The 21336-nt window shown below is 43.2% G+C and overlaps 1 protein-coding gene across 2 annotated transcripts; it reads left to right on the top strand.

The window, feature by feature from the left end:
* Positions 1 to 284: 284 nt before the first annotated feature.
* Positions 285 to 21088, top strand: LOC116988464 (ribonucleoside-diphosphate reductase subunit M2-like). 2 transcript variants are annotated; one of them, XM_033045187.1, is made up of 10 exons: positions 285 to 372; positions 462 to 566; positions 3933 to 4079; positions 4413 to 4529; positions 5054 to 5187; positions 6422 to 6516; positions 8578 to 8711; positions 11606 to 11710; positions 17683 to 17796; positions 19371 to 21088. In XM_033045187.1, the coding sequence occupies exons 2-10, from the start codon at positions 483 to 485 to the stop codon at positions 19521 to 19523; spliced, it is 1083 nt and encodes a 360-aa protein (XP_032901078.1). In that variant the 5' UTR covers positions 285 to 372; positions 462 to 482; the 3' UTR covers positions 19524 to 21088. The 2 variants fall into 2 exon arrangements, with proteins under 2 accessions (XP_032901078.1, XP_032901076.1); XM_033045185.1 differs by having other exon boundaries at positions 348 to 398; positions 444 to 566.
* The last annotated feature ends 248 nt before the right edge of the window (positions 21089 to 21336 follow it).

The following is a 21336-nucleotide window of genomic DNA, read 5'->3' as shown; positions in this document are numbered from 1 at the left end:
TCACTTGAACTTGAACTTGTGGACGCGGTGGGCTGAATGGCCTGTTTCCACGCTGTATCTCTATCTCTAATCTAAACTCTTGGCTTGTCTGGATGAGTGCAGCTCCAATTCACCCAAGAAGCTGAAAGGCATCCCAAAAAACATAGCTTATTTGACATCCTATTCATCATCCTAAACATGGACTATCCATTTCTGTTCTATTGCAGCAGAGTGTTGGTTTATAGCAATTACATGCTCACGATTATTGAACCTGAGGCAATGATATGTATCCGCATGGAATAGATACAATTGGTTGCGAAGCCAATTGGGGGCGGGTTTTGAAAACATAGTGCCAGCCCTGCGCGGGAAGGTTTAAAACCGCTAGAGGTTCCGGTGAGTAATTTGTTTTTGGAAGTAATATTAACGTGTTTTCATTTTAAAGCCATTGAACGCTGAAATCTCAAATTTCTTCTTTTGGGAAGCTGTGTTTTAGTAGTCCTGTCATGTCTGCTCGAGTTGTCCTGTGCCAGAAAAATCAAAGACTCGGCTGTTCTTCAGAACCTCTTCACAAAGACCACGAGCACTCGGTAAGGCGTTCATTTTTCAAAAAAAAGAAAAGAAAATCCAGGTTTGTTGCAAATCCAGAGTAATTTGCAAAATAAGAATATTCTGCGGGTGGAAATAATGAAATCTGTAAATCATATTAATTCACCGGCGACGATCAAATCGGGTTCGAAATCGGAGTGAAAATGTGTTTCGCGTTCCAGATATTGTGCTTTGTAACCTTTTGTTTAACATGCTTGTAAAGCCATTTTAGCAGCATTTAAGACCCTAACGGCTCAAGCGTGCAACAGATGGTGTATTGAGCCCTCCCCCCCCCCCACAATAAAAAAACACTATTCAGAATTGTTATTAAACCAAAACAAAAATTGTGTAAAAACTCTTCATACATTCTCAGTATATACATTCAACGGCGTCATAATGGAATGAGTCTTTCTCTTGTGTAGCAGTGTTCAAAGTCCAATGTAAGAATAGCAAATAGGGTTGGAGCACAGCTAACTGCACTCTTCATTTCTTTCTCCACTGAAATACCTGCTATAGGTGCTCTTAAAATTTGCAAATGTTTTTCATATTAAATCTAGCTTTATATTAAAGATAGTGGTCACGAGGAATAATTTGGTAGTCTTTTGTTTTATTTCCAGAAAATATTCAACTTGAAGAGGCCAATTACATTTTCAATGGGCAGAAGTTAATTGGCTTCTATGTTTGCCATTAGTGTGAACGCCATGCTTGGTTCCAGGTTTGGGGGTGATGGAATGAAACGTATAACGGGCATGACCAAAGGATTGTGGCCTGTAGAAAAACTGCTGAGTAAGAAATTGTTGAGCTTGAATGAGACCTGGTGAGGCCATAGGTTTAACCCTTGCTTAACGACTGATGCGATGTATGGGAGAACTATTTGTTACTTTTTGTATGCTGATTTGCATGAAGGAACCAAATGGATAACTGCAAAATTTGCTGCTGATGTGACTTGATGAGTTGTTAAGAGGCCAGGAGGAAGATGAGATAGTGAGTTGTAAGGGGCATAAGTAATAATAATAATAATACATTTTATTTATGGGCGCCTTTCAAGAGTCTCAAGGACACCTTACAAAAATTGAGCATGTAGAGGAAAAACATGTAAGGGGAATGAAATAAATAGTAGAGACATGACTAGTACACAAAGTAAAGACAGAATTCAATAGAAAACACAGTATGAGGCAATTAATGCACAGATGAAAAGGGACGGGGACGTGGGGCTAAGGATAGGCAGAGGTGAAGAGATGGGTCTTGAGGCGGGACTGGAAGATGGTGAGGGACACGGAATTGCGGATCAGTTGGGGGAGGGAGTTCCAGAGCCTGGGAGCTGCCCTGGAGAAGGCTCTGTCCCCAAAACTGCGGAGGTTGGACTTGTGGATGGAGAGGAGACCGGCTGATGTGGATCTGAGGGACCGTGAGGGTTGGTAGGGGGAGAGGAGGTCAGTGAGATATGGGGGGGCCAGATGGTGGAGGGCTTTGTAGGTGAGGACCAGGATTTTGTAGGTGATCCGGTGGGAGATGGGAAGCCAGTGAAGTTTTTTGAGGACTGGAGTGATGTGATGCCAGGATTTGGTGTGGGTGATGAGTCGGGCGGCTGCGTTCTGGACCAGTTGGAGTCGGTTGATGTAGGTGGAGCTGATGCCAAGGAGAAGTGAGTTGCAATAGTCCAGTCGGGAGGAGATGAAGGCATGGATGAGTCTTTCAGCAGCAGGCGGTGTGAGAGAGGGTCTGAGTTTGGCGATGTTGCGGAGATGAAAGAAGGAGGTTTTAATGACATGGCGGATGTGAGGCTCAAGGGAGAGGGTGGAATCAAAGATCACGCCAAGGTTGCGGGCCTGGGGAGATGGGGAGACAGTGGTGCCGTCGATGGTGAGAGTGGGGTTATTGATTTTGCTGAGTGTGGCTTTGGAGCCTATGAGGAGGAATTCTGTCTTATCGCTGTTGAGTTTGAGGAAATTATGTTGCATAAGTAGACCGCAAAGAGAAATATGTGGAATACGTGAGTGGACAAAGGTCTGGAAAATGGTGTGTGATGTGTGAAAATGTGAAACTACTTTTTGCCAGGAAAAATAAAAATCTTCTAATTGGTGAGTAGCAGAACTGAGGTGTATGTTGTGGTTACAATCGGATTAACATTACTGTAAAATGTTTGAGTGACCCATTTCTAGTCCTAACATATCCTAACTGAATAATTTCAACTATATCACCAGACTGATTCCTGGGATGGCAGGACTTTCATATGACAAAAGACTGGATAGACTCGGCTTGTACTCCCTAGAATTTAGAAGATTGAGGGGGGATCTTATAGAAACTTACAAAATTCTTAAGGGGTTGGACAGGCTAGATGCAGGAAGATTATTCCCGATGTTGGGGAAGTCCAGAATTAGGGGTCACAGTTTAAGGATAAGAGGGAAGTATTTTAGGACCGAGATGAGAAAATCATTTTTTACACAGAGAGTGGTGAATCTGTGGAATTCTCTGCCACAGAAGGTAGTCGAGGTCAGTTCATTGGCTATATTTAAGAGGGAGTTAGATGTGGCCCTTGTGGCTAAAGGGATCAGGGGGTATGGAGAGAAGGCAGGGATGGGATACTGAGTTGGATGATCAGCCATGATCATATTGAATGGCCTACTCCTGCACCTATTTTCTATGTTTCTATCAAGCAAGCACCACCATACTTGGGAATGGTTTCTTCTCTGTTGGCTGTCCACTATCTAATTAAAATAGTTGACTCTCCTTTGGAGTAAAAGGTGAATGTGATAAGTGTAGCAATATATATATAATTGGAGATATGTTTGCATACCTTGGTTCAGAGTAAAGGTGAATTAGACATGAGCAAATATTTGCTTTCTTAAAAAAAAAGACTCCAATGTTTTTCGCACATCCCTCTGTAATTGTTCAGCTGCTATTCTCCTGCTGTTCTCTTTTCGTTTTGCCATATTTCAAGCCAGTGGAATTATATTGGTAACTGTAAAACTAATCATATTATGAGGGGGGGGGGGCGGGGGTGTAGTAGAGGAGTTAGTATTGTGTTTTGCGTTTTAAAACTTTATTTTAATAGATAATTTTGGGTACCTGTAATGCTGGATGAAAACACATTAGGGAATCGTTAATCTTTTTACAAATTCTAATGTTTAGCTGTGTCTTAAATGCTTAATGTTCCAAATGTAGATATATGGGACCATGCATGGGTGGGGTCAATATAAATTTGCCTGGTAAATATAAACCTGCATGAAGTGGCCAAAAGTGCAAGCTGTCCAAAATACCATATTGCCTAGATGTGATTAGCATTGGATCTTTTCCACTCCTATAATCATTTGTAACCTTGACGACCTTCTCTATACCAGTTTTGCAATGAAACTTTGAATTTGCAGATCAGACTGAAAGATAAAATTGCAAGGATTCAGGATGAGCCCCTTCTTCGTGAAAATCCCAATCGGTTTGTCATCTTCCCAATTCAATACCATGATATCTGGAAGATGTACAAAAAGGCAGAAGCATCATTCTGGACTGCTGAAGAGGTATTTACTTTAAGGATTTTAACAGGCAATATCCATGTGGGGAAGTTGGGGCAGTATCTGCATGGCAAGGTTTGTAATTGAGTGGGTTTTTTTGTTTAAATTAAGTATTTTTTTCATTTAATTATATAGATGATATTGTAAAACGTTGATGCCTTTGTAGTTTGAATCTTTTGTGGTACAATGGCCAATACACTTTCAAAATAATCCTTTACTTCAGGAAATTGATACAATAATTGTGAACTGTTTAAGTTGAGATGCCAGTGTTATTTTGTGCAGCCTGTTTATACGTGATGCATTTGGTGGAAACGGTTTCTAATCACTTTGTTTTTGTAGGTTGACTTGTCAAAAGACCTGGCACATTGGCAATCCTTGACACTGGATGAAAAACACTTTATCTCGCATGTATTGGCATTCTTTGCTGCCAGTGATGGCATCGTAAATGAGAATCTGGTACGCATGCGTTCTGAATTGCTATTGAGATGTTTGGCATTGCTGCTGTGTCACAAAACTAATTTTCTTAATGTGACTTTATTGCAAAAATATGACTCTTAGATCTCTTGGAATCTCAAATGACCAATTAGGGGGTTAAAGTCCAAGCTGAGTTTATTACTATGTACATGGGTATGGTGAGGTAAAGGTGCAATGATTTTTTTTTTTTAATCTACCTTGCGGTGGCATCATGGGCACATAGAAAACACATAAACACATACATTCCACACAAGTTTAAAAGACTAAAAACCAGGGCATGAGTGCAAAAGTATAAACAAGTCATTAGTAGTGTAAGGGGTAGGCTGTAGAATTCCATTGATGTGGGATTAGCACTGAGATTGATCATTAAAATTATAAATCTACAAATCGAAGGCTTATTGCCCTACAGACCATTATTTTGCATTCTAAAAACAATGAAACTAATCTTAAATCCTGAATATATGATTCTGCAGCTGCTCAAGTAGTTATTCTTTTGTCTTTGGTAGGTGGCACGATTCAGCCAGGAGGTCCAGATCCCTGAAGCTCGTTGTTTCTATGGTTTCCAAATTGCTATGGAGAATGTTCATTCAGAGATGTATAGTCTCCTCATTGATACCTACATCAAGGATCCCAGTGAGAGGTGAACCGAGATTTTTTTATTGGGTCTTATTCAAGCTGGAGGCTTGTCTATAAATATGAAATTTGTAAAGTTTGGGTGACAAGTTTAGTTTTTGCAAACTTTACTGTGATTCATAACAATGTTTTGTGTGGTGTTAACTAGCTGAGACAAGATGTAGTGTTTTAGTGAATACCGAGTGACATTCTGCTTTAAGAAAAGTGTTTGTCAGGAAAAGACCATCCAGAAGAAAAATGGATGAGAGCAGAGGAGAGAATGGGAGGTCCTGAGCTAAACAAATAGATTTGTGGACTGTGGGATCCAAAATGTTACAGTTCCTGGAAATGAAAAGTAATAGTTTAATTTAGAGAAACAGCGTTGAAGCAGGCCCTTCGGCCCACTGAGTTTGTGCTGACCAGCAATCACCCGTACACTAGTTCTATCCTATATACAGAAGCCAATTAATCTACAAACCTGCATGTTTTGGTAATGTGGGAGGAAACCGGAGTACCCAGAGGAAACGCATGCAGTCACAGGAAGAACATACAAACTCCATGCAGACAGCACCTGTAGTCAGGATTGACCTGGGTCTCTGGCAGTACGTCTACCACTACCACCCTAAAATAAGAGAATAAAAATATCCAGCAATATATGTTAGTACCTGTGAACAGCAAACCACTTGTTTGACATAACTCACTTTTTCCGTCACCTGTTTAATTTTTGGGCCACGTTGAGCAACGTTGGGTCTCATGAATGTTAATTCCCAACACTGTCTGATACTGGGACGTTTCACAATTCTACCAAGACTGGATAACAACAAACTTGCTAGCCCCTCCATGCAAGTGTAACGCAGATACTCACTGCCTAGACCTTTGAGTGATTACCCATTGCAGAATGTGAGAGTGATTGGTTCCTATTATCCAAGACCACCCTGAAGAAGGGGAATGAATTAACACAATTTAGCTCAATTATTACATCAAGAAATGTTTAATAGACAATATTCTTTTTAAACTGAATACAGAATGGAAGGTAGTTTCCAATCTCTGTTAAATGTGTTTTGAATGCCCAATCAATACATCATCTGTAATTGCTGAGTATGGATTTCTCTGCAATCTGCAGATTCTGTAATCAATGAGACATTTGGAATCTGTGGCTTGCAGAAGTAGCATGAATAAATCAGCAATAACCTATTTATTAAAAAGTTGTCCCATTTTAGAGAGACTGGCGCTTATTCTAATTTGCTTCTATCTTTCTCTAGGGAGTTCTTGTTTAATGCCATTGAAACAATGCCAAGTGTCAAGCAGAAGGCTGACTGGGCTTTGCGATGGATTGCTGATCAAGAATCCACATTTGGTAGCTATCCTTATAAAATCAGAAAAATATTCAACATCAATGCACTCTGCTTAACATTTAACACTGTACATTCTTTACAATGTGAAAGATTTCAAAGCCTCAAGTTTCATTTTTACTTGTGCTTCATCCTTGTATTGAGTTACATAAATTGTTTGCATGTTTTAATGTTTTCCATTATTAGAAACTATGACGAAATCTCCTGGGTTCCTTTGCACTATATTTCACCCACATTTGACACTTTCAATGCTGAACATCTGTGGATGTAAGGAGTTGGAAGAATATTGCAGGACTTGAGCTTCAGACTGGATACCAGTCCACCGTGAGACTTGACTACCTGTAGCACTATACCACTGAAAACCTCTGCTTTTCATCTACTGAAAAACCTTTGTGTCCCTCTAGTCTTTATCCGTATCTTTAATCTCAGTCTTGGCTGACTGTCTCAATCTTCCTGCCATTAATTTCAGGTGACCCAAACACAGTCGGTATCCTTTCTCGCACATCTACACCCATTTGTATCATCCCTGTGCTTTCTGTCCGGTTTGAATATTTGTAAAACTTTTTTTTGATCTATAAACAAAATGGTTGAGGTACTCGGTGGGTCAGGTAACATTTGTGAAGGCATTGGAAAGAGTGTTTTGGGTCGGGTCACTTCTTCAGATTTGCTTTTTAATGACTTTTCGGGTCACTTCCAAGCTCCTATAATCGGTACACAGACCCCCTTGGATATCAGGTTTCACCTATTCTGGCCACAGTCATCCCCAAATGTAATTGCTATCACCAGTGGCCTTGCTGTGAGTTCCTAAGGCTTGCCTATTCTACTTCCACTTTTCAAGGATGTCCTTGTGACCAAAAACACTCTGATCAAGTATTTTCGTCACTAATTCCTCCTTGCAAAGCTTGATCAGCTCTGGATGTGAAGTAGTTTGGGAATTTCTTTGTGCTACTGTACTTGATAACTAACTGCAAGGTGGTAATGGTGTAGGCAGTCAAGGGACAAGCAAACTGAATATGAGCGTTACTTTTTCCAAGTGAGTTTCCCTGCACAAAACCACCTGTTGGAAATGACGGGTTTATCAGTTTATTTAAAAGGTCCACCTCCACCTGACCTCTTGGCTTGGTTGCCTAAAGCAGTTGAAAGCTGAGCTAACTGGCCGCAGAAAATATTAGGAAAATCTTGTAATTTGTATCATGCTTTCAACTGAGTAACTTAACCCAAGGCACGGTGCAAGAACCTAATCAACTGAAATTCAGCTATGCAGAGGTATGATTGACCTGTAGTTTGTTTCGTAGTTGATTATTGGAGCATTGAAAAGTGGAATTTCAGAGTTCACTGTTGACAACTATGGCATTTTAAATCTAAGAGGCCAGAATTGGAGGAACAGACCGTGTAAATATAGTTCAGGGTTGGAGAATGGCTCTCTAGATTGTGCGACTGTTAGGACGCACAATTCAACTGGGTTGAGATTTGGTATGGGGATGGAGGTGAATGTTCTTGATAATGGAACGGTTCGGTGATTGAAAACTTTGCTTCTGACCACATGGTTTGCCATCTTGGCATCTTAACCAGTTTCACTTTAACAGGTGACCGGAGGAATGGAGCTGCATTTTGGCAACTGATGTTGGTTTCCAATCTATGTACTTGTTTGGCAAGCAATATCTTTAATTTCTGGAAGCAGATAATAGTGTTGAAAGCATATGCAGGTTGCTGAACTTTGGTTAGATGAGAATCTGGCTTGAGCAACAGAATGCCTTTATTCAAAGATGAGAGCTCCCTCAGAACATATTTAAATGCTAATTAATAATGCATTCTCATTTTTCATCTCATTCCAAAGGTTGCTATAAATGTTTCACTGACACGCAGGTGCTAGTGATGAACTAAGGATGATCTCAGTGTTATGGAACACATTTGGTGGTATTGAATTTCTGATTTACTGAAGTGTTTGGCCATAATATTGATGCATTGTGTGTTCTGGCTGAGATGCAGATTAATGCACTTAAACTACAAGTTGATTATTCTCTCAACTCCTCCAACACAATTCTCTTTGCCTTCTTGTTAAATAGGGGAGCGCCTGGTTGCCTTTGCTGCTGTTGAGGGAATCTTTTTTTCTGGTTCCTTTGCTGCAATATTTTGGTTAAAGAAGCGAGGTTTGATGCCAGGTCTGACTTTCTCCAATGAGCTGATCAGTAGAGATGAGGTAAGTACTGGGTATTCTGCTGATGAAATGCTGGGTGAATATGGATTAGTGATAAAGTAGCAATTGGACTTTAACCAGTTCTGTATCAACTTTTTTTCCCCTCAATTATTTACGTACTGGACAATTGAATGAGTACACAAACTTCCATTTGCATTCCAATGTGTATCTTCTTTAGACATGTTATTGAATAATTTAATACATTAAAGGTACAATGGTAGAACAAAAGGTGAATGAAAACACCAATAGTTTGTCAAAGTTTTGGTCATTCTAACTTTATAGCATCAAGTGCTTGCTTGCCCCTATGATGACTAAGAACTAGCAGAACTTTAGACATCCCTTTCTTGCTCTGACATCTGTCTTCAGTCTCCTCATTGTTCTGCCCAAGGTTAGGAACAGCACTTTGTCTTTATCCTGAAACCCTCGGGACTCAATATTAAATCTAAGTCCTCTTGTTGTCTGTCACTCTCTTTGGCTACCTTGTTATTTTGGAAGTAATTGTTACTTTGACAACTTGTATCTCTAAGCCATCACAGGCATTCCCTCTCTTCTCTCTACCCCTCGCCCTCTGTGACCCTTGACACACTTGTTTTCTCACTTTTTTTAGATCTACTAAAGGTCATTGGCCCTGAAATATTGATCCACCTTCTCTGCCCACTGATGCTGCTTGACTTGCTGAACGCTTTCAGCATTTTCTCTTTTTTTCTGGAAAAAATACTTTATTTTGTTATCACTCATTTTGTTTAATCCAAGGTATGACACAAATCTCTGAACCAAAGTCGATCAGAACTTGTATTTTTATTTATCCCTCTGTGAAATGTGCTCGTCATTAAACAGGTTTTGCAATCAAATAAAAATGGATTGGGGTATGATTAATGTAAATGGGTGCTTCATGTTCAGCATGGACCTGGTGAGTCAAAGATCTGTCTTTGTTCCTTGTTTCCCCAGACACCATTGCATCTTTTTGGAATTGTCTAAATAGAAGGCCTATTGGCACCACAGTTGTAGTTCTGCTACCGTCTCCAGGGACCCAGGTTTGGTCCTGAACCTTGATGCCTTCTGTGTAAAGATTGTACTATACTCCCTATAATATGTGCTGGTTTCTGCTGGCTGCTCTGGTTTCTTTCCACACCCTGATGTAGTGTTGGTAGGTTCATTGTAAAAGAACAAACTAACTTCATGCCATCTGCTCTTAAGTTCCATATCAGCATCAAGTGCTTGCTTGCCTCTATGATGATACAGAACTTAGCAGGACATTAGACTGTAAAGTCCACTGGGGGGGGGGGGGGGGGAAACAATCCCTTTAGTGTAGACTAGACTAAGTGGAACCCGTTGGGTCCCAGCATCACACGGGAGGGCTGGTCACCAACGCAATATTCCACCTCTCCACCAATTCCACTATTGCTCGCCAGTGGGGTGGGGTGGGTGGGGGATTTCTGTTGCGCTAGTATGGGTGTTGAGGGTCGAAGGTACTGGTTTCCAGACGGTTAGTATAGACATTGTGGGTCGAATAGATTCTTGGGCCGGCAGCCAACTGTTGCAACGATTTTAAAAGCCAAGCCAAGGCAAACAATTTGGCTGCTGCCACCTGACAACCAAAATTCATTTTGTGGACACAAACTTTTTTAAAACGCGTGGCAAACAATTGGGCTGCAGCCACCTGACAACCAAAATTCATTTTGTGAACACAAACTTTTTAAAAAGGTGAGTCAAACAATTGGGCAGCAGCCACTTTACAGCTGCATCGAGGGGACTCACCGTAGAGTAGACGTGCATTCAGCGTTATTCGCAGCTCAGAGAGCCGTGACCCTCTCGCTTCCTGGGTCTGGCAGAGACTGAGTGAGGGACTTCACTTCTGGGTTTTATAGTCCCTGCCGCCAGAGAGAATGATGAATTTTTAAAAAACATTAATATCTCTGATTTTTCATCGATGGGAAAAATCCTCCCGTCCCGGAAGGCGGAGGGGGGCTCTGAGTGAGGTGGCCAAAAATTACGGCCATAGGTGGCAGCGTTCTCTCGGAAATCACAGCACAGTGGGCCAAAAGCGGTCAAGATCAGACTTTTAGTAATATAGATAAGTGGCAAAGAACCAGAAGGGGAAGGTTGGTTGATGGGCATGTGAGAATAAGCTGAGAGAACAGAGCGAGGGGAAATGAGACTGATGGAATTGCTCTTGTGAGCTGGCATGGGCCCTGGCCTGAGGTTGTGCTATATATTTCTAGTCATCTGTCTGCTTCCTTGGTTCATGCTGTAACTTGGCTTTGTAGTGTCAGTAAACGTAGTTGCATTCTATCTTTGCATCCAAGTTATTTGTGTAAATTGGGAATACAAAAGGCCCTTGTGGCACTCCTGAGTTACATCAGTCTGATAAAAGCCTATTTAGGGGAGAGGAAATGGAGGAATTAATCAACCTCGATCCATGTTTATTTTGTTACCTCTAACTTTTTTCTATTGCAATCTTTCATACAAAAACTTATAAAGTCTTTAAAAATTGGAGATACTACATTCACTGGTTTGTCTTCATCTTTACATGCATGTTAAAATCAAAGCTATTGATGTAATATTTTTCTTTCACTGGCAGTCTCTAAGACAATTATATACTGATGGCATCAGTGTTTCTCAAATGGTTTTGACCTGGTAAGTGGCCGCATGCAAAGACAGACAAACATAAATGACTGCTCCCACTTACACATCCAATTGATTTTTTTCTCTCAAATTAGCACTTTAAAATTGCTGCAATGCTTTTATTTTTTTCACAATGGTCTGTATAACTAGATGGATGTGATGCTGTATGAGAAGATGTTTTTGTACAAACATAGCTTTCACATTTGGAAAATCAATCCAACTGAAATCCCAGTAGTAAACTCGCTTTAATATTTTGTTTCCTTTCTTCTCAGGGTCTGCATTGTGACTTTGCATGTCTGGTGTTCAAACACTTGGTTCACAAGCTGTCTAAAGCAAGAGTTGTAGAGATTATTTCTGAAGCAGTGACGATTGAAAAGGTAATGATCATGGGATTTAAAAAAAGGAATAGTATCTGTCTGTTCCTTCATCTTCTATTTTAACTTGGAGTTTATAGCTTTCACCTTTTCCAATTCTGTATGCCTCAGATGTATGATGGTAGATCAATCTCCCAGGCCTGATTGGATATATCCAAGGACTCTGTGGGAAGCTGGAGAAGAAATTGCAGGAGTCCTGCCTAGGGTGTATGAATCATCGTTAGTCACGGCTGAAGTGCTGGCAGACTGGAGGATGGCTAATATTGTGCCTCTATTTAAGAAAGTCTGCAAAGAAAAACCTGGGAACTATAGATCAGTAAGCCAAACACCTGTAACAGGAAAGCTACTGGAGAGAATTCTGAGGGATAAGATATATGTAGGTGGTTATGCATGCAACCAAATATGTAGCTGCCTTATTACCATTTGACACTCCCACCTTAGGTAGTACAACTGTAGTATCTGCATGCACCCTCCCTCGCTTGGTTCCAGTACGTGGTAGACCAGTTGTGGTCAGTGCTGGGACGTGTGGATGTAGTGTCTTAATAAAGACTTAGTGAAGGATTAAGGACCACGTCTAAAGACATCTACATGGTGTCGGAAGCGTTTAAGCTGCGCCTCTCGTATATCGGGTTTTATTTTGCCTTTTGAGTGTGTGTGGAGTGATGGCTTCGTCTTGTCGCAAGCCTTCCCCGTTAGTCTTTGACGCCGACATCGCGGAGCGATGGGACACGTTCGTCATGGACTACACCCATTATGTGAATATTGCACACCATAATGACCCTGCTGCTGTCAAAGCATCGCTGCTATTGAACCTTGCTGGGCCTGATGCCATGAGGCGGGCTAAATCGTTTGTGTACAGTCCAGCGGTCCTGGGCGAAAATGACCAGATTGCTGAGCCAGCCGAGTCTCCTGACGACCCGGTGTGTCTGTTGAGGAAGTTTACTGAAATTTGTGACCTTCCCTCGAACCGCATTTTGGAGCGGGCTCGGTTTTTTTCTCGCAAGCAACAGCCTGAGGAACCTGTGGAATGTTTCATTGCCGACCTCCGCTATCTAGCTCAGCGCTGTCGTTTTGGTGAGTTGTGTGACCAGCTCACGCGGGACATGTTAGTTACTGGCATGTTAGACCAGAAGTTGCGGGCTGATTTATTACGGAGGCCTGACCTCACGTTGAACGAAGCTGTGCATGCTTGTCGCATTGCTGAGGTTGTTACTCCGTTTCGTGGGGAGAGAGGATCTGGGAACCGTGCCGTTAGCGTGGCTGCTCTGTCTGTGCCGCGGCGGCCACCGAACAGTTTTAAACCACAGCCTCGCCCAGCTCCTGCCCCTCGCCCTCAGAGTGCCAGGAAGTGCCCCAATTGTGGGTATGGACATTTGCCACAGTCTCTGTGCCCTGCTTATGGAAAAGCCTGCAACTATTGCAGAAAACAGAACCACTTTGCAGCGGTCTGTCGTTCCCATGGGAACGTCGCTCAGCCTCCTCGCCAGGTGTTACACAATCTCCAGAGGATTGAAAGTGTCCTTGATTCTCAGTACATTGAGGAGTCAGCCCCCGAGTCAGACTCCAGCATCTCTATGGGGGATGCCAGTGTTTACGCTCTGCTGCACAACCAGACTCGACTCCCCGACCCATCGGTGCTTGTTACTGTTAATGACAAGACCTTCACTGCGAAATTGGACACTGGTGCCAAGGTCAGCGTAATATCAACATCACTCTTCCACCAGATAAGGTCTAATGAAAGTTTGACTGCAGACCGCTCTGTGCTCCGAGCGTACGGAGGGGAGGAGCTGACACCTGTGGGGAGGGTAACTTTCTACTGCAAGCTACAGAAAACATCTCGTGACCTGTCTTTTTTTGTGTTGGATTGTGATTGTGTGCCTCTGCTGAGCAATCAAGCATGCCAGGATCTGGGTCTGGTTGCTTTCGACAGCACAGTCCATGAGGTGAGGGTGGTGCTGGACCCTGTCTCTGAATACCCTGACCTCTTCGATGATCAACTCGGTAAGCTGCCGCTTGTATATAAAATTACTACTGACTCCTCCATAACTCCTGTGTGCCGTCCGCCTCATAGGGTCTCTTTCGTGATGAAAGACAAAGTTAAAGCAATGCTGGACAACATGGTAAACTTGGGGGTGCTAGAAGCTATCAGTAAGCCCACGAGCTGGGTGTCTACGATGGTTGCCACTATAAAAAAAGGGAAGAATGAGATACGGGTCTGCATCAACCCGAAGGACTTGAACACTGCCATTAAGCGGCCCCACTACCCTATGCGGACTGTCGAGGATGTTGCCGCCCAGGTTGGTCAAGCCACTGTATTCTCAGTTCTCGATGCTAGGAGTTCCTTTTGGCAGGTTCCACTGCACAGGGAGTCAACTGACTTGACAGCTTTTGCAACGCCATTTGGGAGGTACAAGTTTTTAAGAATGCCTTTTGGGATAAGCTCGGCGAGCGAAGTCTTCCAGCGCTCCATGGAGCAATTGTTTGCCGGGCTGCCATGTTCCATCATTGTCGATGATATCCTCGTGTATGGTCGGGATGTCACGGAACACGACGGAAATCTCCGACGGGTCCTCGACCGGGCTCGCCAGATAAACCTCAAGCTGAACCCGTCCAAGTGTAGGTTCCGGTTATCTGAAGTGTCGTATGTCGGCCACATCTTTACCTCTCGTGGCCTGAAGCCTGACCCAACAAAAACTGCTGCCATCTCCGAGTTCCCTGCACCTGCTGATGTTGCTGGCCTGCAGCGGTTTCTTGGTATGGTAAATTATCTGGGTAAATTTGTTCCGCGTCTAAGTGAGCTCAGTGCGCCGCTGCGTCTCCTGACAAAGAAGGATGTTGCCTGGTCGTGGAGTCCGCAGCACCAACAGTCGTTTGACACTTTGAAAAAAATGCTGGTCAGCACTCCGGTTCTCTGGTTTTTCGATCTCCGACTACCAATTGTAGTGACCTGCGATGCCTCTCGTTTTGGTCTCGGTGCAGCCTGCATGCAACCATGTGATGGAGATTCTCTGCAGCCTGTCTCGTTTGCCTCTCGTACCATGACGGACACTGAGCAAAGGTATGCCCAAATTGAGAAGGAGCTCCTTGCTGTGGTGTTTGCGTGCTCTAATTTCCGGGACTTTCTCTTTGGGGTTCGGTTCACGGTGGAAACAAACCACCAGCTGCTGGTTACGATATTAAACAAACCTATTCATGCTGCCCCGGCCCGTCTGCAGCGGATGATGCTACAGCTACAGCGGTTCGATTTCAACATTGTGTATAGGAGGGGTACCGAGATGCATGTTGCCGATGCTCTGTCGAGGGCACCTCGGTCCTCCTGTGCCCAGCATCCATACGAGCAGGAGGACCTGCACGTGCTGAATGTGAATTTTGTTCCTTCAAAGCAGCTGCGGTGCCTGCTCGAGCACACTGCTGCCGACCCTGACTTGCAACAGCTGTCTGCTGTCATTCTGCGCGGGTGGCCCCGCAAGCCTGCCTCTCTGCCTGCTGGCGTGCAGCCCTTCTTCCTGGTTCGGGATGAGCTTGTGGTTCGGGAGGGTATCGTCGTGAAAGGTCACAAGGTGGTGATCCCTGCCTCACTCTATGATGTTTACTACTCTGCTGCTCATTTGGGGCATCCGGGCGCTGACGCTACCGTTGCTCATGCTCAAGGGCAGTACTATTGGCCTGCCATGGCTAAGTATATCAAGGCTCGAGTGGCGGCGTGCTCCGAGTGCAACTCCATGGCCCCTCACCAGCAGCGGCAGCCCCTGTTGCAGCAGCCCGCCCCCGACATGCCCTGGTCTTCACTGGCTGCAGACATTTTTGAGTGGCATGGGAAGCACTACCTGGTGTTGGTGGACTCGTATTCATCCTGGTTTGAAGTGGACCTTCTTCCCACCATCACATCGGAGATGGTCATCGGCAAGCTGCGACGTCATTTTGCTGTCTTTGGTTCCCCGGTCAAGCTCCAGACTGACAACGGCCGTCAATTTACTAGCGCCGAATTTGCTGCCTTCGCTACGAAATGGAACTTTACTCACTTTACTAGCAGCCCTGAATTCCCTCAGAGTAACGGACTGGCTGAGCGTGCTGTGCGCAGCGCGAAGACGTTGCTAGAGCAGTCTCGCTTGTCAAACTGCGATTTTTATCGGGGACTGTTAAATTTGCGAAATGTGTCTAGAGACGGTGTTTTGGGTTCTCCTGCTCAGCGGCTCATGTCCCGTGTCCTCCGGCCGCCAATGCCGATCGCTCAGCAGTCGCTTGTGCCGGTGGTACGCCACCCTGATACGGTCCACCGCCGTATTTCTCAACGCCACGAAATCCAGCGCCGGTCCCACGACAAGTCTTGCCGCCCCCTTCCCCCCCTCACGACGGGTCAGGTTGTCCGTTTGCAGTCACCTACCGGGTTTTCCAAGCTTGCCATTGTAGTAGGAGTGGCGGACTCACCCCGTTCCTATTTAGTAGACTACGAGGGCACTGTGTACCGTCGCAGTCGCCAACATCTGTTAGCTGTCCGGGAGCCTGCGCCCCCGCTTCCATTCCCGGAGCCTCCCTCTCCGTGGCTCGACTCTCCTCCTCGGATTGTGCCGCCTAGTCCTGTTGTTGTTCGTGCCTCTAACGGTGCCTCCGAGTTTCGCCTCCTCGGCTGGCACGTCTCCTCCACGTCTTTCTCCTACTGATTCTTCTTCTTCTTCTTATCCGCCTCGGCAGTCGCCATCTAGCAGTCCACCGGTTTCTGGCCAGTCTCCTGTTTTTCTGTCTGATCCGCAGTCCCCACGTTGTTCTCCGCCTCTGCCTTTCTCTTTGGGGGAGGGGAGTGAGGGTGAGGGTGCTGTACGGACCCGCTCAGGTAGAGTTGTCCGGCCCCCTGATCGGTATGGCGACTTTGCTTAATATTGTGCTGTTTGATTAAACGACTAGTGGGGTGCCTCAAGGATCAGTGCTGGGCCCATTGCTGCTGTCATATGTACCAATGGTTTGGATGAGAATGTGCAAGGCATGATAAGCAAGTTTGCAGATTGTACTAAAATAGTATAATCGGTAACAAAGATAGTGATAATGGTTATCGAGAATTACATCAGGATCTTGATCAAATGCTGGACTGACGAATGGCTAAATGAGTTTAATTCAGATAAATGTGAGGTGTTGCACTTTAGAAAGTCAAACCAGGACAGAACCACCTTAGTTAATGGTAGGGCCCTGGGGAGTGTAGCAGAGTGGAGGAATCTAGGAGTACAATTTCATAGTACAGGTACCCTGAAAGTGGCACACAGATGTATAGATGAAGAAATCTTTTGGCCTTCAGTCAGGGAATTGAGTATAGAAATTGGGACATTGTAACAATTGTGCAAGACACTGGTGAGGCCACACACGGAGTATTCTTCAGTTTTGATCACTCTTCTACGTGGAAAGGTGCCGTTGGGCTAGAAAGGGCCCTGACAAAATTTGAGGATTTTACCAGAACTAGAGGGCCTAGACCACAGCGATAGTTTGGGCAGGCTAGAATTCTATTCCTTGAACACATGAGGCTAAGGTGTGATCTTGTAGAGGCGAAACATCATGAGGGAAATGGATAGGGGTGAATGCACAGTCTTATTTCCCAGGGTAAGAGAATCAAGAACTAGATGGCATAGGTTTAAGTTGAGATGGGAATGATTAAATAGGAAACAGGGACAGCTTTTTCAGTGAGTCGGATATATGATGTCAACTGCCAGAGAATGCGGTTGAGGCAGGTACAATAACATTTTAAAGACAATTAGATGGGTACATAGATGGGAAGGATTTGGAGGGATATGGGCAAATGGAGTATCAGTTAGATGCGGTATCATGCATGCATTGGGCTGAAGGGTTTGTTTTCACAGTGTATGTCTCAAATGTAATACTTTGATTATGTCCACTGAATAAAAGGTTGGGTATTTTTCTCACATTTGTCACCGTCGGTTGCACAAAACGTTGTTCTCATTTCCACTGCCTCAATTTTCTTCTTTTGGCAGGAGTTTCTGACGGAGTCTCTACCTGTGAATTTGATAGGCATGAATTGCACCCTGATGAAACGTTATATAGAGTTTGTAGCTGATCGCCTGTTATTGGAGTTGGGCATTAGCAAGGTCAGTATGTACTTGTTCTCTATTTATCCCTGAAGGATGTGCTGCAGAAGCAAAGTAAATCATTGGTGAGCTGCAGTAAATATATTTGGAGCCATGGATACCTTGAGGCTAGACTAGTTTTCTACATCTAGACGATGGAGAGAAAGAAATGGCTTGATTTACTTGTCTGATAACCATGTCGGCAGAACAGGAATGCTTGGAGTAACTTCATTTTTAATATGCTTGTTAGAGAATCGGTATGTAGGTGTCCCTTCAGCCCACTGACCATTGATCACCCATTCACACTAGTTCTGTTATCCCACTATTGTATCCACTCTCCACTAGGGGCAACTTAGAGGCCGATTAACCTACAAACCCCCACGTCTTTCTGATGTAATAGGAAACCGGACACAACCCATGCATTCATGGGAAGAACACACAGATAGCAACCAGGATCAGAATTGAATCTGGGTCCCTGGCGCTGTGAGGCAGCAGCTGCACCAATCTCCAAAATGTGTTCATGTATGCGATACATTATGAAGGAACGGGGGTTGAAATTAGTTTACTTAGTATTCAGTTGAAACTCTACATGTGTTTTGTTCAGTGCAGAATAGAAGTTTGCAGCACATTGTCATGCTGCTGCTGAACAGCTCCATCAGATCTGGTGTGATATTGTTCACAGGTGCTATCGGTGTGAAATTTCCACCACCTTCCAGTGACTGGGTTTCCTTTAGGATGCTGTGCTTTCTCCTCCATCCAAAAACATGTCAGTAAGTTAATTTGTTCTGTAAATTGCCCCTGGATGGTGGTTAATGCAACATTATCGCATTGACCAAACCCTTTAGCTCCCAATGTCTGTAACAAACATGATACCAAGATAAGCTAATCTCATCTGCCTGCACATCATAAGATCATAAGGGATAGGAGTCGAATGCCATTTGGCCCATCAAGTCTACTCTGCCATTCAATCATGGCTGATCTATATCTCCCTCCTAACCCCATTCTCCTGCCTTCTCCCCATAACCTCTGACACCCATACTAACATGATCCATATTCCTCCATTCTTTACACATCCACTTGCCTATTAAATGTGCCTCCATCACCACCCCATTGGCAGCATATTCCAGGCACCCACCACCTCTTTCATTTAAAAAAAAAACTGCCCTACACATCTCCTTTAACTTTGCCACTCACACCTTCAAGCTGATGGGCATGTAAGGGAGAAAAGGTTGAAGGAAGGTAAGTGGTGTCGTGGGACTGATGAGTGTTCTCGATGGGCAGAAAGGCCCTCCAATTTTACGTGGTAATTGTTTCATATAACTGAGCACATTGTAAAAGCAGGGGGGGTAAAACCATTGTTCCTTTTGGAACTGCATGCTAAGCACATGGCAGTCGAATGCCTCAGAAATGCTCAGTTCATTCGCACTGTGTTGGGCATGTGGAACAGACACGTGTCTTCACCCTGGTGTTGAGGATGTGGTGATTAATTCCTCTGGGTTTTGTGACCTGCTATTCTTTGCCCGCTAACTGTCACTGAAAACAGATGTTTGGAAAGGCTGAACTGCAACCTGCTTGACCCAGTTCTTTCACTTCAGATTTTTAATGCAGAAAATCCTTTTGACTTCATGGAAAACATTTCCCTGGTGGGGAAGACCAACTTCTTTGAAAAGCGAGTTGCTGAGTATCAAAAGATGGGAGTGATGTCAACTGCAGAAGAGAAGATCTTCACACTGGATGCTGACTTTTAGTCTGCCCCTTTAGATACAAACTCAACAATTTGAAAAAAATGTTTGTTTTAATGTATTTGGTCACTATAGCTCGTATCGCATCTAACCTTGGTCCTGCTCTTGACTGTACTGCTGAGCTTGCGATCTGCCATGAGAATTTTTGGTTTACTTTGGATAACAGCCGGATTTGCAACACTTAAAATATTGTGGGAGGTAGAGGCTTCTTATAAAGGCTAATGGTAGTCTGCTTGAGTGAAAAAATAATTCAAGTATGTGTGGGCTTCCACTTTATTTATTATTTCTGAATTTTATCTGGGCCAGTGAAGGTGCCTAAAGCCATTGTAAGCCACCTGGATCTCTCAGTGATAATGTACATACATATAACAGCTTTCTAAGCTTAACTGCCCTTTATGCAAGAGATTCTATTCACTTGCATTGTGGTAGATTTCTAAATTCTACTTGCATGTGTATGAGCGTTCCTGGTTTAGCAACTGCGGTGTAAGTAATGACTTGCTGCATGTGGGACTTTTGATCAGTATAAAAATGAAAAAGGTTCGATGTTCAAATATTGAATTGCTCTGAAGTTTATTTAAAAAAAAAAAAAAAAAAAAAAAATATCTTGCATCCAGCAGCTATCAAAATAATACTGCTTCTTGGATTTCATTAACCCTTGGCGATGAATCTGCCTTGGAATACTGGATCCCATTTTTGATATCAACTCCAATTGAGAACATTGATTTAAAAACCTTGATTCTTGGAGATGGTGAGATTAAAATTTGTGCTTTCATTGCTCTAAACATACTATACAATTATGGTATTATATTGTCCTTTATAAATAAATGAACTACAACGGAGGACACCATACAGCTGCTACTGCTTTGTGTTTGGTTATAATAACTATTTAAATCCTGTTTTGGTGCTGTGTATTAGGATTTATTTTCTGGTTTTAAAAACCCACAAACCATGCTCTTAAGTTTATTTGTTCTAGTGGTCAAACACAATTGCCAATGTGGCCCCACCAGCCTCACTTGGTTTGATGTCTAACGTACCAATTACTGAAAGAATTTTCTGTTTTGATCTTCTGCCTGCATTACCATTATTCATGGATGAACTTGAATTTAAGACTTTGGGAACTGCTGTAAAAGAGCTTTTAAAATTGTGCTGAACAAAGTTACTTAAGCATTTTATCACAAGAATACTGCACAATACAAATCTGGTTCTATGAACAGAACTGTACAAATGTTTTTCCAGCTTTGGTCTCCAGGGCTCATTTTAAATCTTTGATTTTGGCAGAGAATGAAATTAAATTTTGCGTTCGTCCTTGAAACTTCCTGGAACTTGCGAGGAAGATCTACCTGTGAAAGAAATAGGAATTACTCTAATAATATGTCTGTCTTTTCATTGTTTGCTATGCTCATGAATTTGAGACTTAACTTGTTTTTAATTTGGCTTAATTGCACCTTAATAAAGTCAGTATTAAAAACAATTGAAATAGTGTTTCTGATTACTGAATGTTTATGGGATAGATCATTGAATGTGATGCTTTTCAAACATGTATGGCACATAAATTAATAGCATTGGTGTGCTATGGCTGAATTATTGTAGCAGATGTATGAATACTTTTTAATGAAGGAGCTAATTTATGCTGGGGGTCCATTGACTTTAAGGGATATGGCACCGATACCAGAATTCTGTTACTTCCATATTGAACATTAAAAAAATGATCATTAAAAGTCCCAAGCTACAGTTCCGTGCCAAGAAATGTAGAGTTGGAACCAAATATGTACTTTGCAGTTAGTGATGCTCTAAGATTATTTGGAAATAGTTGGTCCCT

Source organism: Amblyraja radiata, chromosome 27 (assembly GCF_010909765.2).
Source record: "Amblyraja radiata isolate CabotCenter1 chromosome 27, sAmbRad1.1.pri, whole genome shotgun sequence".
NCBI lineage: Eukaryota > Metazoa > Chordata > Chondrichthyes > Rajiformes > Rajidae > Amblyraja > Amblyraja radiata.
Note: the sequence above shows the minus strand (reverse complement) of the source record. Positions and strands in the feature narration are given on the sequence as shown.

Excerpts from the sequence above, each read along its gene's own strand:
- LOC116988464 (XM_033045187.1), top strand. The coding sequence starts at position 483 with ATGTCTGCTCGAGTTGTCCTGTGCCAGAAAAATCAAAGACTCGGCTGT. Across the intron at positions 4,080-4,412 it reads CATTCTGGACTGCTGAAGAG|GTTGACTTGTCAAAAGACCT; the intron begins GTATTTACTTTA and ends TTGTTTTTGTAG. Across the intron at positions 6,517-8,577 it reads TGATCAAGAATCCACATTTG|GGGAGCGCCTGGTTGCCTTT; the intron begins GTAGCTATCCTT and ends CTTGTTAAATAG.